The 18,702-nt window shown below is 44.8% G+C and overlaps 2 protein-coding genes across 3 annotated transcripts in view; one reads left to right on the top strand and one right to left on the bottom strand.

Annotated features, from left to right (window-relative positions):
- The first annotated feature begins 522 nt into the window (after positions 1-522).
- LOC135912235 (uncharacterized) overlaps positions 523-18,702 on the top strand; it is a 79,398-nt gene continuing 61,218 nt past the window's right edge. Inside the window, exons 1-5 of the mRNA XM_065444612.2 lie at positions 523-820; positions 1,412-1,558; positions 1,826-1,900; positions 2,165-2,779; positions 8,479-8,525. Of these exons, the coding sequence (XP_065300684.2) occupies positions 619-820; positions 1,412-1,558; positions 1,826-1,900; positions 2,165-2,779; positions 8,479-8,525 (1,086 nt within the window). The 5' untranslated portion in view covers positions 523-618. The remainder of the gene's footprint in view (positions 821-1,411; positions 1,559-1,825; positions 1,901-2,164; positions 2,780-8,478; positions 8,526-18,702) is intronic.
- Positions 3,276-8,381, bottom strand: LOC135912237 (uncharacterized). Of its 2 annotated transcripts, none has more exons than XM_070530138.1 (5): positions 7,930-8,381; positions 7,176-7,291; positions 6,545-6,747; positions 5,089-5,195; positions 3,276-3,938 (listed from the first exon to the last, which is right to left on the bottom strand). In XM_070530138.1, the coding sequence occupies exons 1-5, from the start codon at positions 8,271-8,273 to the stop codon at positions 3,824-3,826; spliced, it is 885 nt and encodes a 294-aa protein (XP_070386239.1). In that variant the 5' UTR covers positions 8,274-8,381; the 3' UTR covers positions 3,276-3,823. The 2 variants fall into 2 exon arrangements, with proteins under 2 accessions (XP_070386239.1, XP_070386237.1); XM_070530136.1 differs by having other exon boundaries at positions 5,081-5,195.

Raw genomic sequence — 18,702 nt, forward strand, 5'->3', positions numbered from 1 at the left:
ACCACTCGTTCACCCCAAGGACCATTTGAAGCATCTTGATCAGTTGCACAGTCCACGACCAATTTTTCGAGCTCCCTAGGGGCCGCGAAAACGTCCGAAAAATCGGCCAGTTGGAAAAAAATAAATGCGTATCATTTACTGCCCTTGGGGGCTCAAACCGCCACAGGCACGTTCGAAAACGCTCTGAAGGCCTGTCGATACACATATAAGGCATACCTGTGCTCGTGCTGTGACAGGAAATGCCGGGTGCCCGCGTGCATAATTCAGATATACATACTGTATTCCGTGGCAATAGCCCCTTCCCACGCTTGTTGTGCTTCACTGCAATACTTTTTTGTAAGCTTTACCGAGTAACATTTCTGTGCAGAGGCGAAGCTGACTTTCACGAACCGGCATTATGCAACGCACCGTGTTTTCCAAGTTTCTAAGCCAATCCGCCTTTTGCGACGCCGAACTGCGCATGCGCAGTGCCCTAGCGGCTGAGGAGCGAAGCGATTTGGCAGGCGCTAGAGCAGACGGCGGACGGCCGGGGCAGGCGCTGCGATTCTCAGCTGCGCTATTCTCGCTGCCGCGCGCACGGCACGCCTTCCTAACATATTGACATCGAAATTTGGCGCGATGCCAATGTCGTGTGTCGCGTACGGCTGCAGTTCACGTGACAGTCCCAGCAGGACAGTGCGGTTTTTCCGATTTCCGTCGGTAAAACGAGATCGACAGCGCCGTGAAGCCTGGATTAGGGCTGTGAAGCGGCAAGATGCGCAAGGGCGTCCATGGCAGCCGTCAGCAGCATCTCGACTCTGCGGGAAGCACTTTGTGACAGGTATGCATCCACATACGTAGTTCTCTGTTTTTGTCGTTACTGACTCATACGAATAATCTCGAGAAAGACGCAAATGTGTTTGAGCTAGCGAAACAAACGATCTCTTGCTCGCGCGAGCCGGCCGAGTGAAACGCGGTGCTTTATTTTTTTTTAAATTCTTTTTTGTCGTCATCTCTGTGCGGCCGCCGCGTTGTGCTTTACTTTGTTTTTTTGCTGTCATCTCTGTGCGGCCGCCGCTAGAACGCCGTCTTTAGCAACTTTACACCGTGCACACTTTTACTACTTCATAAGCGTTCAGCGAGTGCTCGTGATGTCGGCGTAGTTATCTGTTGGAGCCAAGCGCGCCTGCACTGCCGGGCAGATTTGGAAACGGCGTGCACTGTTTAAGTAGCTGATGGTGCTAGTTAGCAATCGCTGCTATTTGTCGTTTCATAATTCTCGTCGACACCGAGTATAGTAATATTTCTTGAAGAAAGCTTATGTTCGTTTAGCGAATAGCGATGTAGTACGATTTGTACTATGGCTCATTTTCCCGTGCTGCGCTTTCTGGAGTCGAGTGGCGCGTCTTATTGTGTAACGGACACATTCCAGGGGCACCTTCACCGTCACCCAGACATCCGGACTTCATACCGACGCTGTTCGTGTATACAGACCAGTTCAGAAAGAAGGACGCGGTCGACCGCCATGTTCGTACCGCGGCGCGTTCCAAGAGGAAAACAGGCGCTCCACCAACAGCAGGTATCGCCGGTTCCGGGCATACTGGCCATTTTCTGGCATTTTTGTAGGTGTACATATACTTTATGTGGGTAAAACACGTATGCAAACTGACATTCTGTTGGCCTCCCCATTGCCTGTGTATGTACGCCAAGCACTATGGCACACTATAAAGGAATATATGCAGTGGTGAAACGTGATATTTGCCCTAAGAACTACACTTCATGCCCTATCCGAGTCATGCGTTTTTGTGTGTACTCATACTATTTTATTACTCACTTTACGTCACAGGTACAGAGGTTTCAGGTCAAGGAGGAACTTGTAAAGGTCTCAGTGATGGGGAACCAGACACGTCCTGTGTTCAGGGTGAGCAGTGGCTTTTGAACTAATGGCAAGCACACTGTCACATTATGCAGCTGGAAATGTTTTCTGAGGCTCACCTTATGTTGCTCATTGCGAGTCTTGCACGTTTGCGACATATGAATTATCCATAATTTGCTTTCAGGTGACCAGGTCATTAGAGTAGTGCACTCCGCACAAAGTGCGAATGCTCAGAGTAAATGTCAGTGTTCAATGAATTGTGTCTAAAGCAATAGCGTCACTTTATTGCATTTGTTGATGCAAATGCAGGTGCAGACTCTTCATTCGACGAGGAAGGAGCAGCTGATGCACTCTTGCTGCTTGCAACATCCCCAATGCTCACTGAGCCACAGGAGGTCCTAGAGCCAACGCCCTTAAGCAGAGAGGAGAACACTGACCACCTATTAACTGAAAATGTGGCATTACAACGGAAAGTCAGGGATCTAGAACTGCAATGCAGAAAGCTAAAACGCTGCACGTTTTCTGTGGATACTATTCACAAATCGTCTTTTAAGTTTTATACAGGACTGCAAAGTAAGGAACAGTTTGAAGCACTCTTTAAGCACATTGAAAAAAATGCAGAACGCATGGTTTATTGGGATGGAGGAAAAACACAAGCAAAGGAAAGACAGCTCTCCAAGCGCGAAGAACTTTTCATGGTGCTGTATAGGCTCAGGACTGGTGTTTGTGCCAAGGAAGTGGCTCGAATCTTTGGAATTTCTCAGTCATGCCTTAGTCGCATCTTTTGTACATGGGTAATTTTTCTCGATAAAGAGCTCTCAGCATTGACAAGGTTTCCCACATTAGCAGAGATCAAAAGGCACATGCCAATGGCATTCAGTGACTTCTCAAACACTAGAGTCATCCTTGATTGCACAGAGGTGAGAATCCAAAGACCTTCAAAACTACAGGCACAGAGGCATACTTTCTCCTCGTACAAGCATTATAACACGTTCAAAGCACTTGTTGGGGTAACACCAGATGGCTACGTTTCATTTGTGCCAGATTTGTGGGGTGGGCATGTTAGTGATAGCGAAGTTGTCGAAAAATCGGGCCTACTGGGTTTATTAGATGCAGGGGACGGTGTGATGGTCGACAAAGGCTTTAGATTGGAGGGCGTTTTTCCACCATCTATTCAAATCCACATGCCACCATTTAAAATGGGGAACCAATTGTCAGCTAGTGACGTGATTGCCACCCGAAAAATAGCTGGCGCTAGGATCCATGTTGAGCGAGTCATAAGACGTATCAAAGAATTTCATTTTTTAGACAAACCACTGCCAATCAACATGCTCGACATTATTGACAGCATTTTTAGGACTTGCGCCTTTTTGTGCAATTTTCTACAGCCAATCATTTCAATCAATAATGAGAACAAGTAGCCAGCTCGCACATCTCTACTTCAAATGAGCCTCCTTTACCATGCTTATGACCAGAAGAGACCAGACTGTGTAACAACAGTGTACTCTCATACTATATCACGTGTACTTACGACGACGCTGTCTACTGTGCTACCTTCTGAGGAAATTTGTATTTTCCATCTCTAAATAAATGATACTGCTTTTTCAGTTATCTTCCATGTACACTGCACATTTATTTTGTTATGTCTATAGACGTAACGGCTATAGTTATCACCAATGCTACACAATTTGCTTAGGCCATGCTATTTCTTTTCATTTTGCCATAGAAAACAAAATACTTCGAAACAGTTTAGCCGAGCTACGAGCCGAGTTTGAAGCTTTTAAGCACACGGCAAACAACAGCACATCACAGCAACCCATACAAATTGCGGACCACACTTCCAAATCACCACCACAAACATCACTGCAACAAAGTACCGCCTCCAGCACTCATTCGTTAACGCTGCAACAGTTAGCACAAAACATGCAACTAATGTTCGCAGAGCTACACAAACACCACACAATTCTTTTAAACATTGAGGCAGTTAGCCGACCAATCCGCTCCATGTGCCAGGTTGGATTTGCGGCCTGTCCAATCGTTGACTCGAGAACTGCTCTGCTGTCCACCGAGAGGGCCTGTATAGCTGCAAAAAACACAGTATTGTTAATTTATAGGTTTAGAATCCGTTTTACAAGTCGTACAGCAAGCATTACATTGTATTAAAGCAATGAGAAGTAGCATGACGTCAACAAAGCATCACTTGTCATGGCAATGTTGAGCTATTTGGTGGGGATTCATCGTGGAAGGAAGTAAGGGGTGCAAACATGGACACAAGAGAACCAGACAACACAAACACTGCAGATAGGAGCTAAGTGTACTAGAAATGAAGCTTAAAATGAGAGAAAGTTCAGCTAGTTGGTAGCGAATCGCACTAAAAGAAAGTAACGCATGCAAACATGGATACAAGAGAACCAAACTAAGTAAATGCCATGTTGTCTAGTTCTCTTGTTGGTGTTTGCACGCCTTACTTTCTTTTATGTTGAATCACTTGTCAGAAACTTAATACCATTAGGTTAGCTTTTATTTACTCCTACAAAGAAACCCCTACAGGCCTACTCAAAGAGGCGAAAGTACTTAGGCTGTGTCAAATGACACAACTGCATATTGCAACGATTAAAATGTAGGTAGATACTAATCTCCTACAAAATTGTACAGCTTACTTTCACAGTGACATAAGAATTTTTCTGCAGCTTGTAACTTGCATGTGCTCATTATGTTTTATTTTTTTTTCGCTAATTATGCTGGTCAACATAGCTAAATCGTAGAGTTGGTTCAGTATTGCAAGTATTTAAACATGCCTAAAAACAAGAAGAGCAAGACAAATGTGCATGCTTTCAATTCCATGCTCTGCTAAAACACAGTCAACATATATATATGACAAATGCCGTGCATGAATCCAGGTGATGGACTCATGCTAAAGGAACATCCATTATACATTCACACAGTGCTTCACAAACATGCCATAGATGAAGCAGATATGTTTGAGGACCCTGTGGGTGCTCACACACATCGAGTTATGCGACAGCCCTGTAAAAGTTAAGAAATGACAAGACACTAAGTCTAAAAGTGACTGCTGCATTATCTGCTGCTCAGTGGGATACTTGTGAAGGTGATGCCCAGAGACATAGGTGGGCATTCTTATATAAATGAGACAGCCTCAGAATGACACGTGCCAAGACAAAAAGTTGCGAAAAAAGTAATAAACAAGGAAGTGGACTTTCTTACCATCAAACCTCTCTTGTATGAGTCTTTGACAGGTCTCACTGTGGATGTCTTCAATGTCTGGGACCAGTGGAGTGTCTGAAGCTTCTGGTGCCACTTCACTGGGACTGTGTTCATCCTGGAATATAGTGCTTTACATTAGACAGCGCAGATAACATGCAAATGTTAGCTTAGTGACTACCTTGAATAGTAGTGCAGCTTGAAATATACGAAGCAGCATAGTAAAGATTTGAGGATTTTGTAAACAGGTCTTTGACAGCATCATATTGCGCCAGTGGTGAGAAGCGCAACAAAATAGGTTCAGATTGTGGTCTCATACCTGGCATGCCTTATTGTGCATGGTTGTTAAACAAGCAAACTCAGTATTGTACTTCTGAATCATTTTTCACATTTTATTTATTCGTACTCTAAATGCCTTCTTTCAGGGTGAGCAAAGAACAGTTTTGAAAGTAAGCAAACTACAAGCTTACTAGCATTAGAAAATTAAAAAAAAAACATTCAGATGCAGTGACATGAACTCGTGCTAACATGTGCTGTAAATCAAGAGCAAATGTAAATATGAAAGTGCAATAATGTGCATGTTGCAGAAGGGGATAGAAAAAACTCAAGCCATACGTAGAGGTAAACAGTAATCAATGCACATCAGATATGCCAACGCAAGATTTAAAATTCTTTAAAATTAGGTTCAGCAGCTCTGTGTAGAGAAGTTATTCCATTCAGCTATAAAGCATGGTATGAAAAATCAAGGGACACTTAATACACGTAACTAAGGAAACTATGTACAGATAATTTAATAAGACTTGCCCAGCATGCTATACTCACATGCTTTGCTGCATAAGTTGCAGGTGATTGGACAGTCTCGCATGATAATTATGTGAATAACATGTGGCTATAAGAATTTATGAAGCAGGCACTGGGGAGTTCATCACCGACTTGATACCTACAGTATTACAGGAGGCGTCAAAGGTCTTGTCATTTGTAAAGGCACACAGCATTTGAAAGCCCTTAAATGTATCACACTTTGGAATTCACAGTCCCTTACTGCTGTCATGGACAAGACAAGCTATAGAATGGAAGTTGAACAGATGTTTGTGTCAGTTTAACAGTGTATATGTGCATGAATGCTCTCGCATTATTTCAGTCATCACGATATAGGTTCTGCCAGAATTTTTAAAATAACTTTGGCTTTAAAGAGGTTTAGTTGCCTCAATTAACCAAGACTTACATCACAGGTTTGCTGCATCATCTCATTGCTAAGCTTGCAGATTGTTTAGCGAGATAAAAAAGAAAGTCACCGTATATAAACACTACTGACATTAGTGTTATACTGATGCAAACTGTACTTCGCATAAAAGCACAGTAAAAGGGGCTCTCAAACTGTTCCTGTCTGTCGTCACATGCTGATGGAACACTGCTAACTCTTATTTTAACAGATCACAAGCATGCAGAGTTAAGTGTAGCACTTACAAGTGATTCTCCTGAGTTTTCTTTGCTCATATAATGGAGAAGCAGGCAGTTTGCTGCCACCTTTTCGAGATCGGCAGCAAGCAGAGATGGGTCACTCGGTGAGAGCCCTGGCAGTGGATCAAACCGCCGCCTTTTCGCACCTTCATGTTTCCTTGTGTGAAAAGTGATGTCTTGCAGAGGCAGAGGTGGCTCATGCTTTTTGACTGAAAAAAAAAGTTTTGTTTGTACAAGTACAATAACGAAATTTTAAGTGCTTCCTGTGATGTTTAGCCAACGACCACATCCATTGTAAGAAAATTAAATGTTGCAGTTTGGGATTATTTTTTCTCTATGCAGGTCTTGTAGTTAAGAATTTATGAAGCGACACCAATATGTGTTCTTAATTAAAACCAGTAGCCTATATTTGTCCACATACCAATACTCATGTACGCTGTAAACAATGTAGCTGTGTGAATGAGTTGATATTCAACAGCTGCTACCACGAATGCAAACTTTACAACACGTTAAATGGTCAACACGGTGCCACAAAGAACCGTTTGCAGAAAGGGGCCGGAAGTGTGATCACAGATTTTTTAGGCACTTTTGCCGCCTCCTATGTTAACTAATGCTTGCTAAGTAGTAGCATTCTTACCTTGGGCAGGAACAATCCAAGCACATGGAACTTCCGTGCACGTTGCCGCATCCTTTTGCGCCAAGTGAATGGCATGAAGGATTAACCCAACAAAATGTTGGCATGTGCCGCTCAGGCTGCAAGAATAAAATGGAAGAGGAGATGAGTTTTCATGCTCAACAGGTATTCATCAAGGAAAAGATGGGATCAAGTGTTTATGAATTCGAAAGAACGGGTTTAAGTTCACGTCACTCAACGTGAAATACATGCGCCAATCTCAGACATGAGCCGCACACCACCACTCGCGCGTTGGCCTTGTAACACCATGTGCACACATTAACAGCATCATTGAACGATGCGATGCGGCTTGTCAGACAGCTATGCCGGCACGAAGTTAGGTACAACTAGCGGTTTTACAGTAAACAGCCAAACTTGAAAGTCATTCTCGTTATATGCCTCTAAATAGTGTACTGTGTGATACCGGCAATCCAAGGCTGTGTACGGTCGCAGACAAGTGCAAATTGGTATGCTGCACGACCGTGTCGATCGGTATACATGCAAATGCGCAAAAACAAGAACTCCCCGCTTTCTTCATTTACAGTATGTGTATTTTTTCAACATTTAAGCAACCGTACCTTTATATAAGCAAACAGCTAGCCCAAAACGGCAGGGCCGGTATAGTTATGAATTCCAAAATTTAACCCATCAGACTTAAATGTCCAGCACGCGGTTCATGCAGGTCGCGCTCCAGATGTAGAATAGAAAGCTTGCTCACCCTGCGGGGCAGAGGCAATGACCAGCCAGGATGGAGCCCGACGCCTTGGAAATCGCGGCGTGCACGATGTAATAGCCGCCTTTCATTGACGGTAGGCAGATACTACGCAAAAGTCCGCACGTGGATTCTGCTGACACGTCGTTGTACATGACGTTGCGCACGTATCCTTCTTCTTGGAACATCGTTCCTTTCATTTGCTGTCGCGCGAAGCGCGCTCCGCTCGACACCATGTGTTTTTCGAGCTGCGCTTCCGTGGGTATTTTGACGTTACCGAAGCGCTTTTTCCAGCCGTTCGTCACGCTGAAGAAACCTCCAGGTACAAAGCAGTCACCAGCGGGCTCCATGGCTAGCGGACGGCGACAAACTGTGCGCACACGTTGTTGCGGTTTTCACTCACACGCTGCTTGCTTGCACACGTGTCTCGCGTGCGGCGGCTGTCTGTCGCGGCGAGAGCGACGCCTGCCAAATCGTTTCTCGTGGCCACCGCACAGTGGCGCCACAATGCATCGCAAAAGGCGGATTCCAGTGCCTCACTAACTATCGTAAACTGCTCTTCTCTTCCGAGACTGTTAAACAATACTTTAGTTTTCTCCAGATTAATTTTTAGACCCACCCTTCTGCTTTGCCTCTCCAGGTCAGTGAGCATGCATTGCAGTTGGTCCCCTGAGTTACTAAGCAAGGCAATATCATCAGCGAATCGCAAGTTACTAAGGTATTCTCCATTAACTATTATCCCCAATTCTTTCCAATATAGGTCTCTGAATACCTCCTGTAAACACGCTGTGAATAGCATTGGAGAGACCATATCTCCCTGCCTGACGCCTTTCTTTATTGGGATTTTGTTGCTTTCTTTATCGAAAACTACGTTGGCTGTGGAGCCGCTACAGACATCTTTCAGTATTTTTACATACAGTTCGTCTACACCCTGATTCCGTAATGCCTCCATGACTGCTGAGGTTTCGACTGAATCAAACGCTTTCTCGTAATCAATGAGAGCTATATATAAGGGTTGGTTATATTCCGCACATTTCTCTATCACCTGATTGATAGTGTGAATATGATCTATTGTTGAGTAGCCTTTACGGAATCCTGCCTGGTCCTTTGCTTGACAGAAGTCTAAGGTGTTCCCGATTCTATTTGCGATTACCTTAGTAAATTGTTTGTAGGCAACGGACAGTAAGCTGATCAGTCTATTATTTTTCAAGTCTTTGACGTCCCCTTTCTTATGGATTAGGATTATGTTAGCGTTCTTCCAAGATTCCGGTATGCTCGAAGTCATGCGTCAAGCCCAACGGGTGCCTGGCAGTTTCTCCAGAATCACTGAATTTCTTCAGAACCACAGCAACGGGGACACCAAGGCTCAAACCCAACCTTATTGGAGGGCCTGGGCTGCGCCGAGGCCTCCTCGTGCCGGGGGCGGATAAGATCGGCTGTACGGTGTAGAAGAAAGCCGGCGTATTCCTCTTGTTAACCTACAACATACCTATTTGACCGGACCTAACCTGATCAACCCTAACTTAACTAGTGTCGCTGTTCTCGAAAAAGACATATATATAAGCAGCTGCTTCCATGTAATAAACTCGGTTTGTAGTCAGCACACGTCCACTGTTTTGGTTGTCCCTGTCGTAAGCGGTGCTGTTGAAGATTGAGCCTGTTTCTATCTATATAAATAACTCTGTTTCATTTTAACGGGTTTGGACGTCCTGAAGCAGCAGAGTGCGTTATGATGGACTCTAATATTAAATTTGGACGTTCGGGGTTCTCTGATTTAGACCTAAGGCATGGTATTCCGGCGTTTTCTCAATCCGCGCGGCGCCTTTGCAATGCGGCAGCCGCTGCCAGAACTAAAACCCGCGACGTCGCGACCAGCAGCACAATGCTATAGCCAATGATCCCCTGTGGCGGGTATCTATCTATCTATCTATCTATCTATCTATCTATCTATCTATCTATCTATCTATCTATGTATCTATCTATCTATCTATCTATCTATCTATCTATCTATCTATCTATCTATCTATCTATCTATCTATCTATCTATCTATCTATCTATCTATCTATCTATCTATCTATCTATCTATGTATCTATCTATCTATCTATCTATCTATCTATCTATCTATCTATCTATCTATCTATCTATCTATCTATCTATCTATCTATCTATCTATCTATCTATCTATCTATCTATCTATCTATCTATCTATCTATCTATCTATCTATCTATCTATCTATCTATCTATCTATCTATCTATCTATCTATCTATCTATCTAAACTAATCTAATCTAAATTTATTGGGAGTAACCTCGTCACCACCAGTGCAAACGTTTGCTGTTCCTGGTGCGCCTGCTCGATGCGATCTTAGTGTGTCTAGAATAGAAAATCGCTTTCCCCGTGGGATGAGCTCGATTTTACTCGTTAGATTATTTGCGCGTGCGTGCGTGTACTTCGACACATGTACACGTGTACTTAGATTTAGGTGCACGTTAACACGTGTTTAGGTGCACGATTTAGGTGCACGATTTACGTGCACGTTAACACGTGTACCACGTGCTTACTAACTAAGTACACACGTGTACTTAGATTTAGGTGCACGTCAAAGAACCCCAGGTGGTCGAAACTTCCGGAGTCCTCCACTACGGCGTGCCTCATAGTTATAAAGTGCTTTGGGCGCATAAAACCCCATAATTTAATTTTTAATGCTTGCAGCACCGTTTCGCACCAATGCTGTGTTAGCTAACCCCGACGCAAACCATTATTTAGTAAGCATAACGGCAACCGCGATTCTAACTCTATATCACTATGTTGAGAAAGCATAAAGTTCACCGTAAAAGGGGGGGGGGGGGGGGCAGAAAGCAAGCGCATGTTTTTAGGTTTACGTCACACCTTATAAACCGTTACATTTTTGAACTAATAGATAATGACCACGCCAGAATAGTAAAAAAGGATCAAAAAGCGAGCGCGTATGTTGAGGTTCACGTCACATTTTATAAACCATTGTCTAGAACACGATGCGGTTTGCATTCCTGAACTGATAAATGATGGCGACGCCAGAACGGCCCCTAACGCCTTGAAAGCTCGGAGAAGGCGGTTTATGGTTTCCCTCTACTAAGTGAAAACAAAAAGACGTATGTGCAAAAATCGCAATACTATCCAGTGTCTAGAAAAAAATATAGCACTGAGGTTTGCCGCATGCGTTAGGGTTAACTTTTCCGGCACCGAACGTCAATTCAGTCTTAAAGAATCCCCGAGCGTTTTGAATTACACGCGCCGCAGTTTCGCAGTGAAGCGTTAGCCAGAAATAATGGCATGGTGTGGCCCCTTTATAAGTGAAACCTTATCTTCCCTTATTATTACAGCAGGCATCCTCTGGTCGTCTAGTTTTCTTTATTAGCTGGAGTTAGTTACAGGTGGAAGCTACAGCGAAGCGAGGCGATAACAGCTGTCTATAGAATAATGCTGCGCGCATTCATGACATACTTGTGAGAGTGGAACCTCAGAGCCTCTTGGAAACCAAACCAAAGAAAAAAACTTACGGCCTTTGTTTTTCCTGAACTTATCAGCGGTGCGCCGGAAGTGCTCATTAATTTTCTGCAAGCTAAGCGCGTCTGTTGCGTGGCAATGAACATGTTAAAACAAAAGTTTCACTTCAATTTCCTCGACAGGAACTGCGTTATAGCTCCATGGTTAGTGACAGATATGACATGATATGATATGACATGATAGTGCGACGCGGCGTAAATTATGACACGAGCTTGTCGGGTCTTGTTCCCCTGGTGCCACATTAGTGACAGTGAATTCCTCACGAAGATAACGTAATCATCTAGATTACTTTATGCCGACATTATTGTTATTATCAGTAGTATTATTATTGCTTAAAAAACGAGTAATCGAGTTAGGATACCCCCTACACGACGCACACCTCCCTGGTGGCCACCGTTTCGTAAATTCCCCGAGCATTTATTGGACAGACTTTTTGCATTTTGCTTGCTTCTTCCACTCAGCACGGTTTCAAAGCACACATACGAAGTGAAGTGTGCCATAAGGTATGCTAGAAGTTAATTAAAATCGGAAAGACGAGGTAATTCGGCAATGTCATCGCTTTATTCATGGATGCATGCATCTTTAAAATGACTTGAAATTGTAACTGTACGAATAAATTATAATGTGAGCAAATGTACTTTTCAACCAAAAGAGTCAGATGATTCGTCCTGTAATGCAAAACTTGAACCTTGTCACCAAAGCAGTTAATCAAAGGTTCTAGAAGTGGACGAACTTCACGCCGCAGGTGTCTTCGGCCTAGTGAATTGGAGCCGGTTCCATCTAGCGCCATTTATAGACTAGCGCCATTTATATATCGCACAGCAAACAACTCCTATACAGACATTTAATTACGCAGATTTCTTTCTCTTTTTTTTGCGCTCAAAAGTCCTACCACCAGTTCGCAAGACCTAGGGACCCCTTGAATAGCCCATAGAGCACGCAACGCAAGGGTAAGTTAGTCCTTGTCGGGCAGCAGTTATGCGCAAGCACCTGCCATTTTCCATGCAGCGTCCGATGTACAAGGTGAAGACGTCGGTACCGAGCACCTAAGAAAGCGGGCAACTGCTTAAATGAACGAAACCGTGCACGCAGAGTGTTCCGGTGCCTACTACATAAGTCACTGAACCTTGTAATTGCGTCATAATCATGTGCGCGATCTGGAAGGGCCCGGATACGCCATAGCCACACAAGAATGCAGATCCCATGCACTGTGGGAGTAGATGTAAGCGAAGCTTTGTCGGCTGCTTGCGTTCGTTGACGTTATTTGACGGTGATATTGACGGCATACGACAGTCGTGACGTGATGGGAAATTTTACCTTGCCTGCTCCGCTTGTGTTTGTTGTTCTTTCTCTGCTCGACGCTTTATGGGAAACCTTCGTTTCTCGGCACCAAGTTCACGCTTCGGCGCCATTCTGGGTTGCAGCGTTACAGCTCACACAACCGCCTCCTCTCTCTCTCTCTCTCGCTCGCTCGCTATTCCCTCATTAGCATTATCCCCACCTCCTCCCTCTATTGTCGTTGCGCTTGCGGGTGAGCATGGAGACAAGCGCGGCAGCTCCTGCGCTGCACTTGTGGAGGGAGTAACGTCTAATTACCGCGTCCATAGGGCATTGGGCACATGCGACGCGGAGTAAATTATGGCACGAGCTTCTCGGGTCTTCTTCCCCTGGTGCCACATTCCTGCCACGTACTAACGCGATGGCGGTAAAGGGAAGCTGAAACGGTTTTCAATTTCCATGAATGGCTGGGATTGTGAAGAACAGACCTAATAATTGACGGTTCCGAAATTTTTTCTACGTTTTGTTAATATAAGGGGTGGAAATCGCTTTCTAAATCACCTCGCGAACACGCCCCCATCGCTTCCCAGAGCGCCGGGTGCGGTGGTTGCCAGAGGAGAGAACCGGCGAGAGTGACGTCACTCGCGGGGACCGAGCTGCCGGACCGGCGTGCTGGCATGTGCTGGCATGCCTCTTTCCCTCCTGCGCTTTACTGAATGACGCTACGATAGATTTGCCGCCCCCGCCGCCACTCACGTTTGTTTTCTTTTGAGGTTTTCGTAAACTGTTCTTTCCTTCTCTGCTGCGTGAGTGCCTACAGCCAAGGGCGCCCAACATGCCCTGGTTCTGTGCAGCATTCGGCTGCGCGAACACAGGCGGGCGAGACGATGTGGTGTTTCACAGGTTCCCGAAGGACAAGAAGCTTGCAGCGCACTGCGGTGAGGAAAGATAAGTTCGTGCCGACGAAATCAACTGTGCTGTGTTCGGACCATTTCCGCGATAGCCGGATAGCCTTTCGACAAATGCGGAAACACGTTGTTGCTAGCGTTGCTATACTGCGTTTCATACATCAGGTGCAACGCCGTGGAGGCTTTCATCAAAAGTAGGAATTCTCCACAAGAAAAGTTGGAAGATACCTATAAGGAAAGGGGTCAGACAAGGAGACACAATATCTCCAATGCTGTTCACTGCGTGCTTGGAAGATGTATCCAAGCAGTTAAAATGGGAAGGCTTAGGAGTGAGGTGCAACGGCGAATATTTTAGCAACCTTCGGTTTGCAGATGACATTGTCCTGTTCAGCGACACCAGGGACGAGTTATAATAAATGATTGAGGCCCTTAACAGAGAGAGTGCAAGGGTTGTGTTGAAGAAGACAAACATAATGATCAATAGCCGGGCAAGGGAACAAGAGTTCAGAATCGCCAGTCAGCCTCTAGAGTTTGCGAAGGAGTACGTTCACCTAGGTCAATTACCCACAGGGGACCCTGATCATGCGAATGAACTTTACAGAATAAAATTGGGTTGGAACGCATACGGCAGCCATGCTCAGATCCTTACGCGAAGCTTACCATTATCACTAAAAAGAAAGGTGTACAATCAATGCATTCTACCGGTGCTAACATATCGATCCCAAACTTGGAGACGGACAAAGAAGCTCGAAAACAAGGACCGCACAAAGAGCGATGGAACGACGAATGATAGGCGTAACGTTGACAGAAAGGAAGAGAACTGTGTAGATCAGAGAGAAAATGGGGTTAGCCGATATTGTAACTGGCATTAAGAGAAGGAAGTGGAGCTGACCAGGTCATGTAATGCGTAGGTTAGGTAACCGGTAGATCACTAATCTCACAGAATGGGTGCCAAGAGAAGGGAAGCGCAGTCGATGGAGGCGGAAGACAATGTGGGGTAATGAAATTACGAAATTCGCACGCGCAAGTTGGAATCGGTTGGCGCAGGACAGGGGTAATTGGAGATCGCAGAGAAAGGGCTTCGTCCTGACGATGATGATTAACACTAAAAAGAGTATTCAGGTTTGTTTCTCTAAGAAACGGAAGCCGCTTATGAATAAGAAAGCTACCAGTGGTGATGTGGTAGCCAAAGTCAATGCTCACACATGTTTATGTCTGCTATTTTCAGCTGACTGCTCATAGACTGCACCTATAAAGGAAGCAGTTCCAAAAGCAGGCAAGTTCCTAAACTTTCTCCAGTGAAACTTCAGACGTCGAGAGTCTGAATTAAAGCATAGTGCACACACCACATAGCAATAATTTCAGACCCTAAGATGAACGGCCACTTAGCGCAAATTGGAAATAAAAAGGCGAGGTGACAAGATCGCCGGCTAACTTCCGACTATTTATTCTGCTTACAAGGACAACCACTCTATAGAAGTATGCTGCACAGTGTATACTTTTATACAGGGTGATCATATTTAAGTCAATTCTAGTCCTTGAACTAGTATTATTGAGAGAGGCAGACATTACTCGCAAGAAGAATATGAACAGTTATTCAGCTTATTAACGAACATTCACAAATTAGCTAGTGAATTGGTTAATTTACCACACGTACCGAAATTTACGAATTGTCACCGGTGAGTTTGCAAAGCGTATCCACTTGGAACGAATTTCCAGAATGATGTCAGTTTGAAGATAAGCGCCACCAAACTCGCCGTCAGAATGCACTGTCGTGCGACTTACTCTTTTTTTTTCGCAAACGCTCTGTTATGCATAACAGCACAAAAGTAACGGTAACGCCCATGTATTTCGTCTTACATTTTCGGCAATGACATCTTGAAACTGGTGCCTTCCTGGACATTCAAGCCGATACGAAGTTTTGGACCAAGTAACTCGAAACAGGCTTCCAACTTTCTTGCCAACCGAAAGCAGAGCCTATATTTGGGAAACGTAAACTTCACTCTTCGCCAGAAAATTACGCATTGCTGCCGTCAGTATTACGCCTAAGTTGCACACAGCGTGAAAACAAAAGGAAACTAACGGCACCCTATGCCTGCTGTGGTCCTTTCGTTTGCAAGCACGCCCGCCCGCGTCCTCTTGGAAATATTACACTGCGCAGAACAAAGGCGTGCTCATTACACTGCTTCGTGTTCAGTGAGTCTCTGATTGCCTACTCCACGCGTCTAATTTGCCTGGCCTTCGCGGCACATCTCAAACAGTTGTGTTCACTGAGTAGAGAAAGGAACGATTCTCGCTAGTTATCGGCCTCTTTTAAATCAACTAACTTTGCTCGATTAAGACCAATAAACCTGCTCGCCGAGCCGCTCACGCACAAGAGGCGTGAGAAGTAGTGTTTTCATCGTTGCCAAATAAGCAGTGAAATTATGAAAATCAAAGTCAAGGGGCGCTTAGTTATCCCCACGTGGATGAATGTGAAATCACTGCGACCCGCGCGCGATGCTTAGACATTATGCCACAGCGCAAGGTCGTGAATTCGACTCTCACCAAAGGTCGAGCGTGTGACTCGCAACAAATGTCGTGGGTTCGAGTGCCCTAATTAACCTTACCTTAATTCGCTAGAAGAATGCTAGGCATAACTTTAGGAGACAGAAAGAGAATGGTTTGGATCAGAGAGCAAACGCGTATAGAGAACATTCTAATTGATACGAAGAGAAAAAAAATAGCGCTCGGCAGGTCATGTAATGCGTAGAGTAGATAACCGTTGGACCATTAGGGTGACAGAATGGGTACCAAGAGAAGAGAAACCCAGTAGAGGAGCACAGAAGACTAGGTGGTGCGACGAAATCAGGAAATTTCCGGGTGCTTGTTGGGATCGGCTGGCGCAAGACAGGGGTGATTGGAGATCGCGGGGAGAGGCCTTCGTCCTGCAGTGGACATAAAATAGACTGATGATAATAATGATGAATTCACTGTAACTTCACATCATCATCATCAGCCTGGTTACGCCCACTGCAGGGCAAAGGCCTCTCCCATACTTCTCCAACTACCCCGGTCATGTACTAATTGTGGCCATGTCGTCCCTGCAAACTTCCTAATCTCATCCGCCCACCTAACTTTCTGCCGCCCCCTGCTACGCTTCTTTTCCTTTGGACTCCAGTCCGTAACCCTTAATGACCATCGGTTATCTTCCCTCCTCATTACATGTCCTGCCCATGCCCATTTATTTTTCTTGATTTCAACTAAGATGTCATTAACTCGCGTTTGTTCCCTCACCCAATCAGCTCTTATCCCTCAACGTTACACCCATCATTCTTCTTTCCATAGCTCGTTGTGTCGTCCTCAATTTAAGTAGAACCCTTTTCCTAAGCCTTCAGGTTTCTACCCCGTAGGTGAGTACTGGTAAGACACAGCTATTATACACTTTTCACTTGAGGGATAATGGCAACCTGCTGTTCATGATTTGAGAATGCCTGCCAAACGCACCCCAGCCCATTCTTATTCTTCTGATTATTTCAGTCTCATGATCCGGATCCGCGGTCCCTACCTGCCCTAAGAAGATGTATTCCCTTACCACTTCCAGTGCCTAGCTACCTATCGTAAACTGCTGTTCTCTTCCGATACAGGTAAACAGTACTCTAAACACTGCAACTTAATTCGCCTTCATTAACATCAAAGGTCGTGGCTTCGACTCCACCCAAAGGTTGAGGGTTTGTAGCATTTTTGTTCCATCGTGTGGTCGCGCGCCAACGCCGGATATTCCACCTCATGAGCCATTTAATGCTCTCGCATTAAAACTGGTTCTTGTTTGTTCAGTTTCATTAAGTGGGAAACGGGATAGATAGTGTGCTGTATGTGTTGTGTCTGGAACCAGCACGAAGCTGCTGTTTCTAGACTGTCTTATCATCACGTGACTGCACTCGTGATCGCGAGTTGCGCATGGCATTTGCGTGCCGTGCTGGTAAGTGCCGGTAAAATTTTTCTCATGCAACAGTCAATTATTAGCAAGAAGTACCCAAGTGCCAAAATTGGTAATGGCTTACCCGGAATTTCCTTTCCTGTTTTACTCGCTTCTAGGCGTCTCGCTTAATTAGTATTTATAAACGATACAGCTTTAAATTATACCTGTGCCATAGGTAAATAAACAATTGGAAGTTGGAAATGCAAAAGTGCCTGCGCTTTCCCAAGCTGGAATCAGATTTTAAGGTGGTTCTTTGTCTGTAGGAGAGGATCTTTGATGCATCCGCATATTTCTCTAATACGCTCTTCGATATGTATTTAAATGTGGCGACAAATGAAGGTGCATATACCATTCTATATATGTATTTGCATGTAAATTGAAGCCTGCAGAAACTTGAGCTAGTTCGCAGTTTGGGAGTGATTCACCGTGAAAAAGAGAAAGGGGGCAGGCCTGCATACACAGGCAAAAACGCGGTTTTTGTCTTAATCAGAGATTAACGGAGCATAAAAGGTGGTTAACTTGAGGGTCGCCGTCTACTTTTTCATTGCACAATCGCACTGGTAAATAGGCGCCAGAATTTGATGAATGCGATGTATTGGACAGGCACAAGAACGAAGAAAGGGTCGAGGCCGGCATATTAACAAGAGTGGAAGTCCGCGCGTGAGCCAACCTTCGGTCGATTTGCAAAAATAGAAAAAAATGAAATGCCTAAACAGTTATCTCAAGCATATGGTCGCACGTGTGATTGATTACCAGATGGCGCTAGGATGCATGCCTGAGCATGCGCAGTAAAGTTTTGCGTCTACTTTCTCTTCCCCAGAAGTGCGCACTTCGGCTGACTGCGGGCGTTTGTGTCGTCTGGTTCTCTTCCTTTGTCCTCGTGTCTGCAAGCCTTGCCGTTTCTTTTTTTACGATTTGCATGCAAATAACGCGACCACGACTATAATGCGAAGGGGTGGGGCGGATTTCGGCAAGCAAGATAAGAAACAAACATATTTTACGATTATAACGCGAAGAGTTGCCAGATAGTAACAGGGAACGACGTATGAAAGCGCGTGCTCGCAGGACTTCGTTCATCGTTGCA

Source organism: Dermacentor albipictus, unplaced genomic scaffold (assembly GCF_038994185.2).
Source record: "Dermacentor albipictus isolate Rhodes 1998 colony unplaced genomic scaffold, USDA_Dalb.pri_finalv2 scaffold_52, whole genome shotgun sequence".
Taxonomy (NCBI): domain Eukaryota; kingdom Metazoa; phylum Arthropoda; class Arachnida; order Ixodida; family Ixodidae; genus Dermacentor; species Dermacentor albipictus.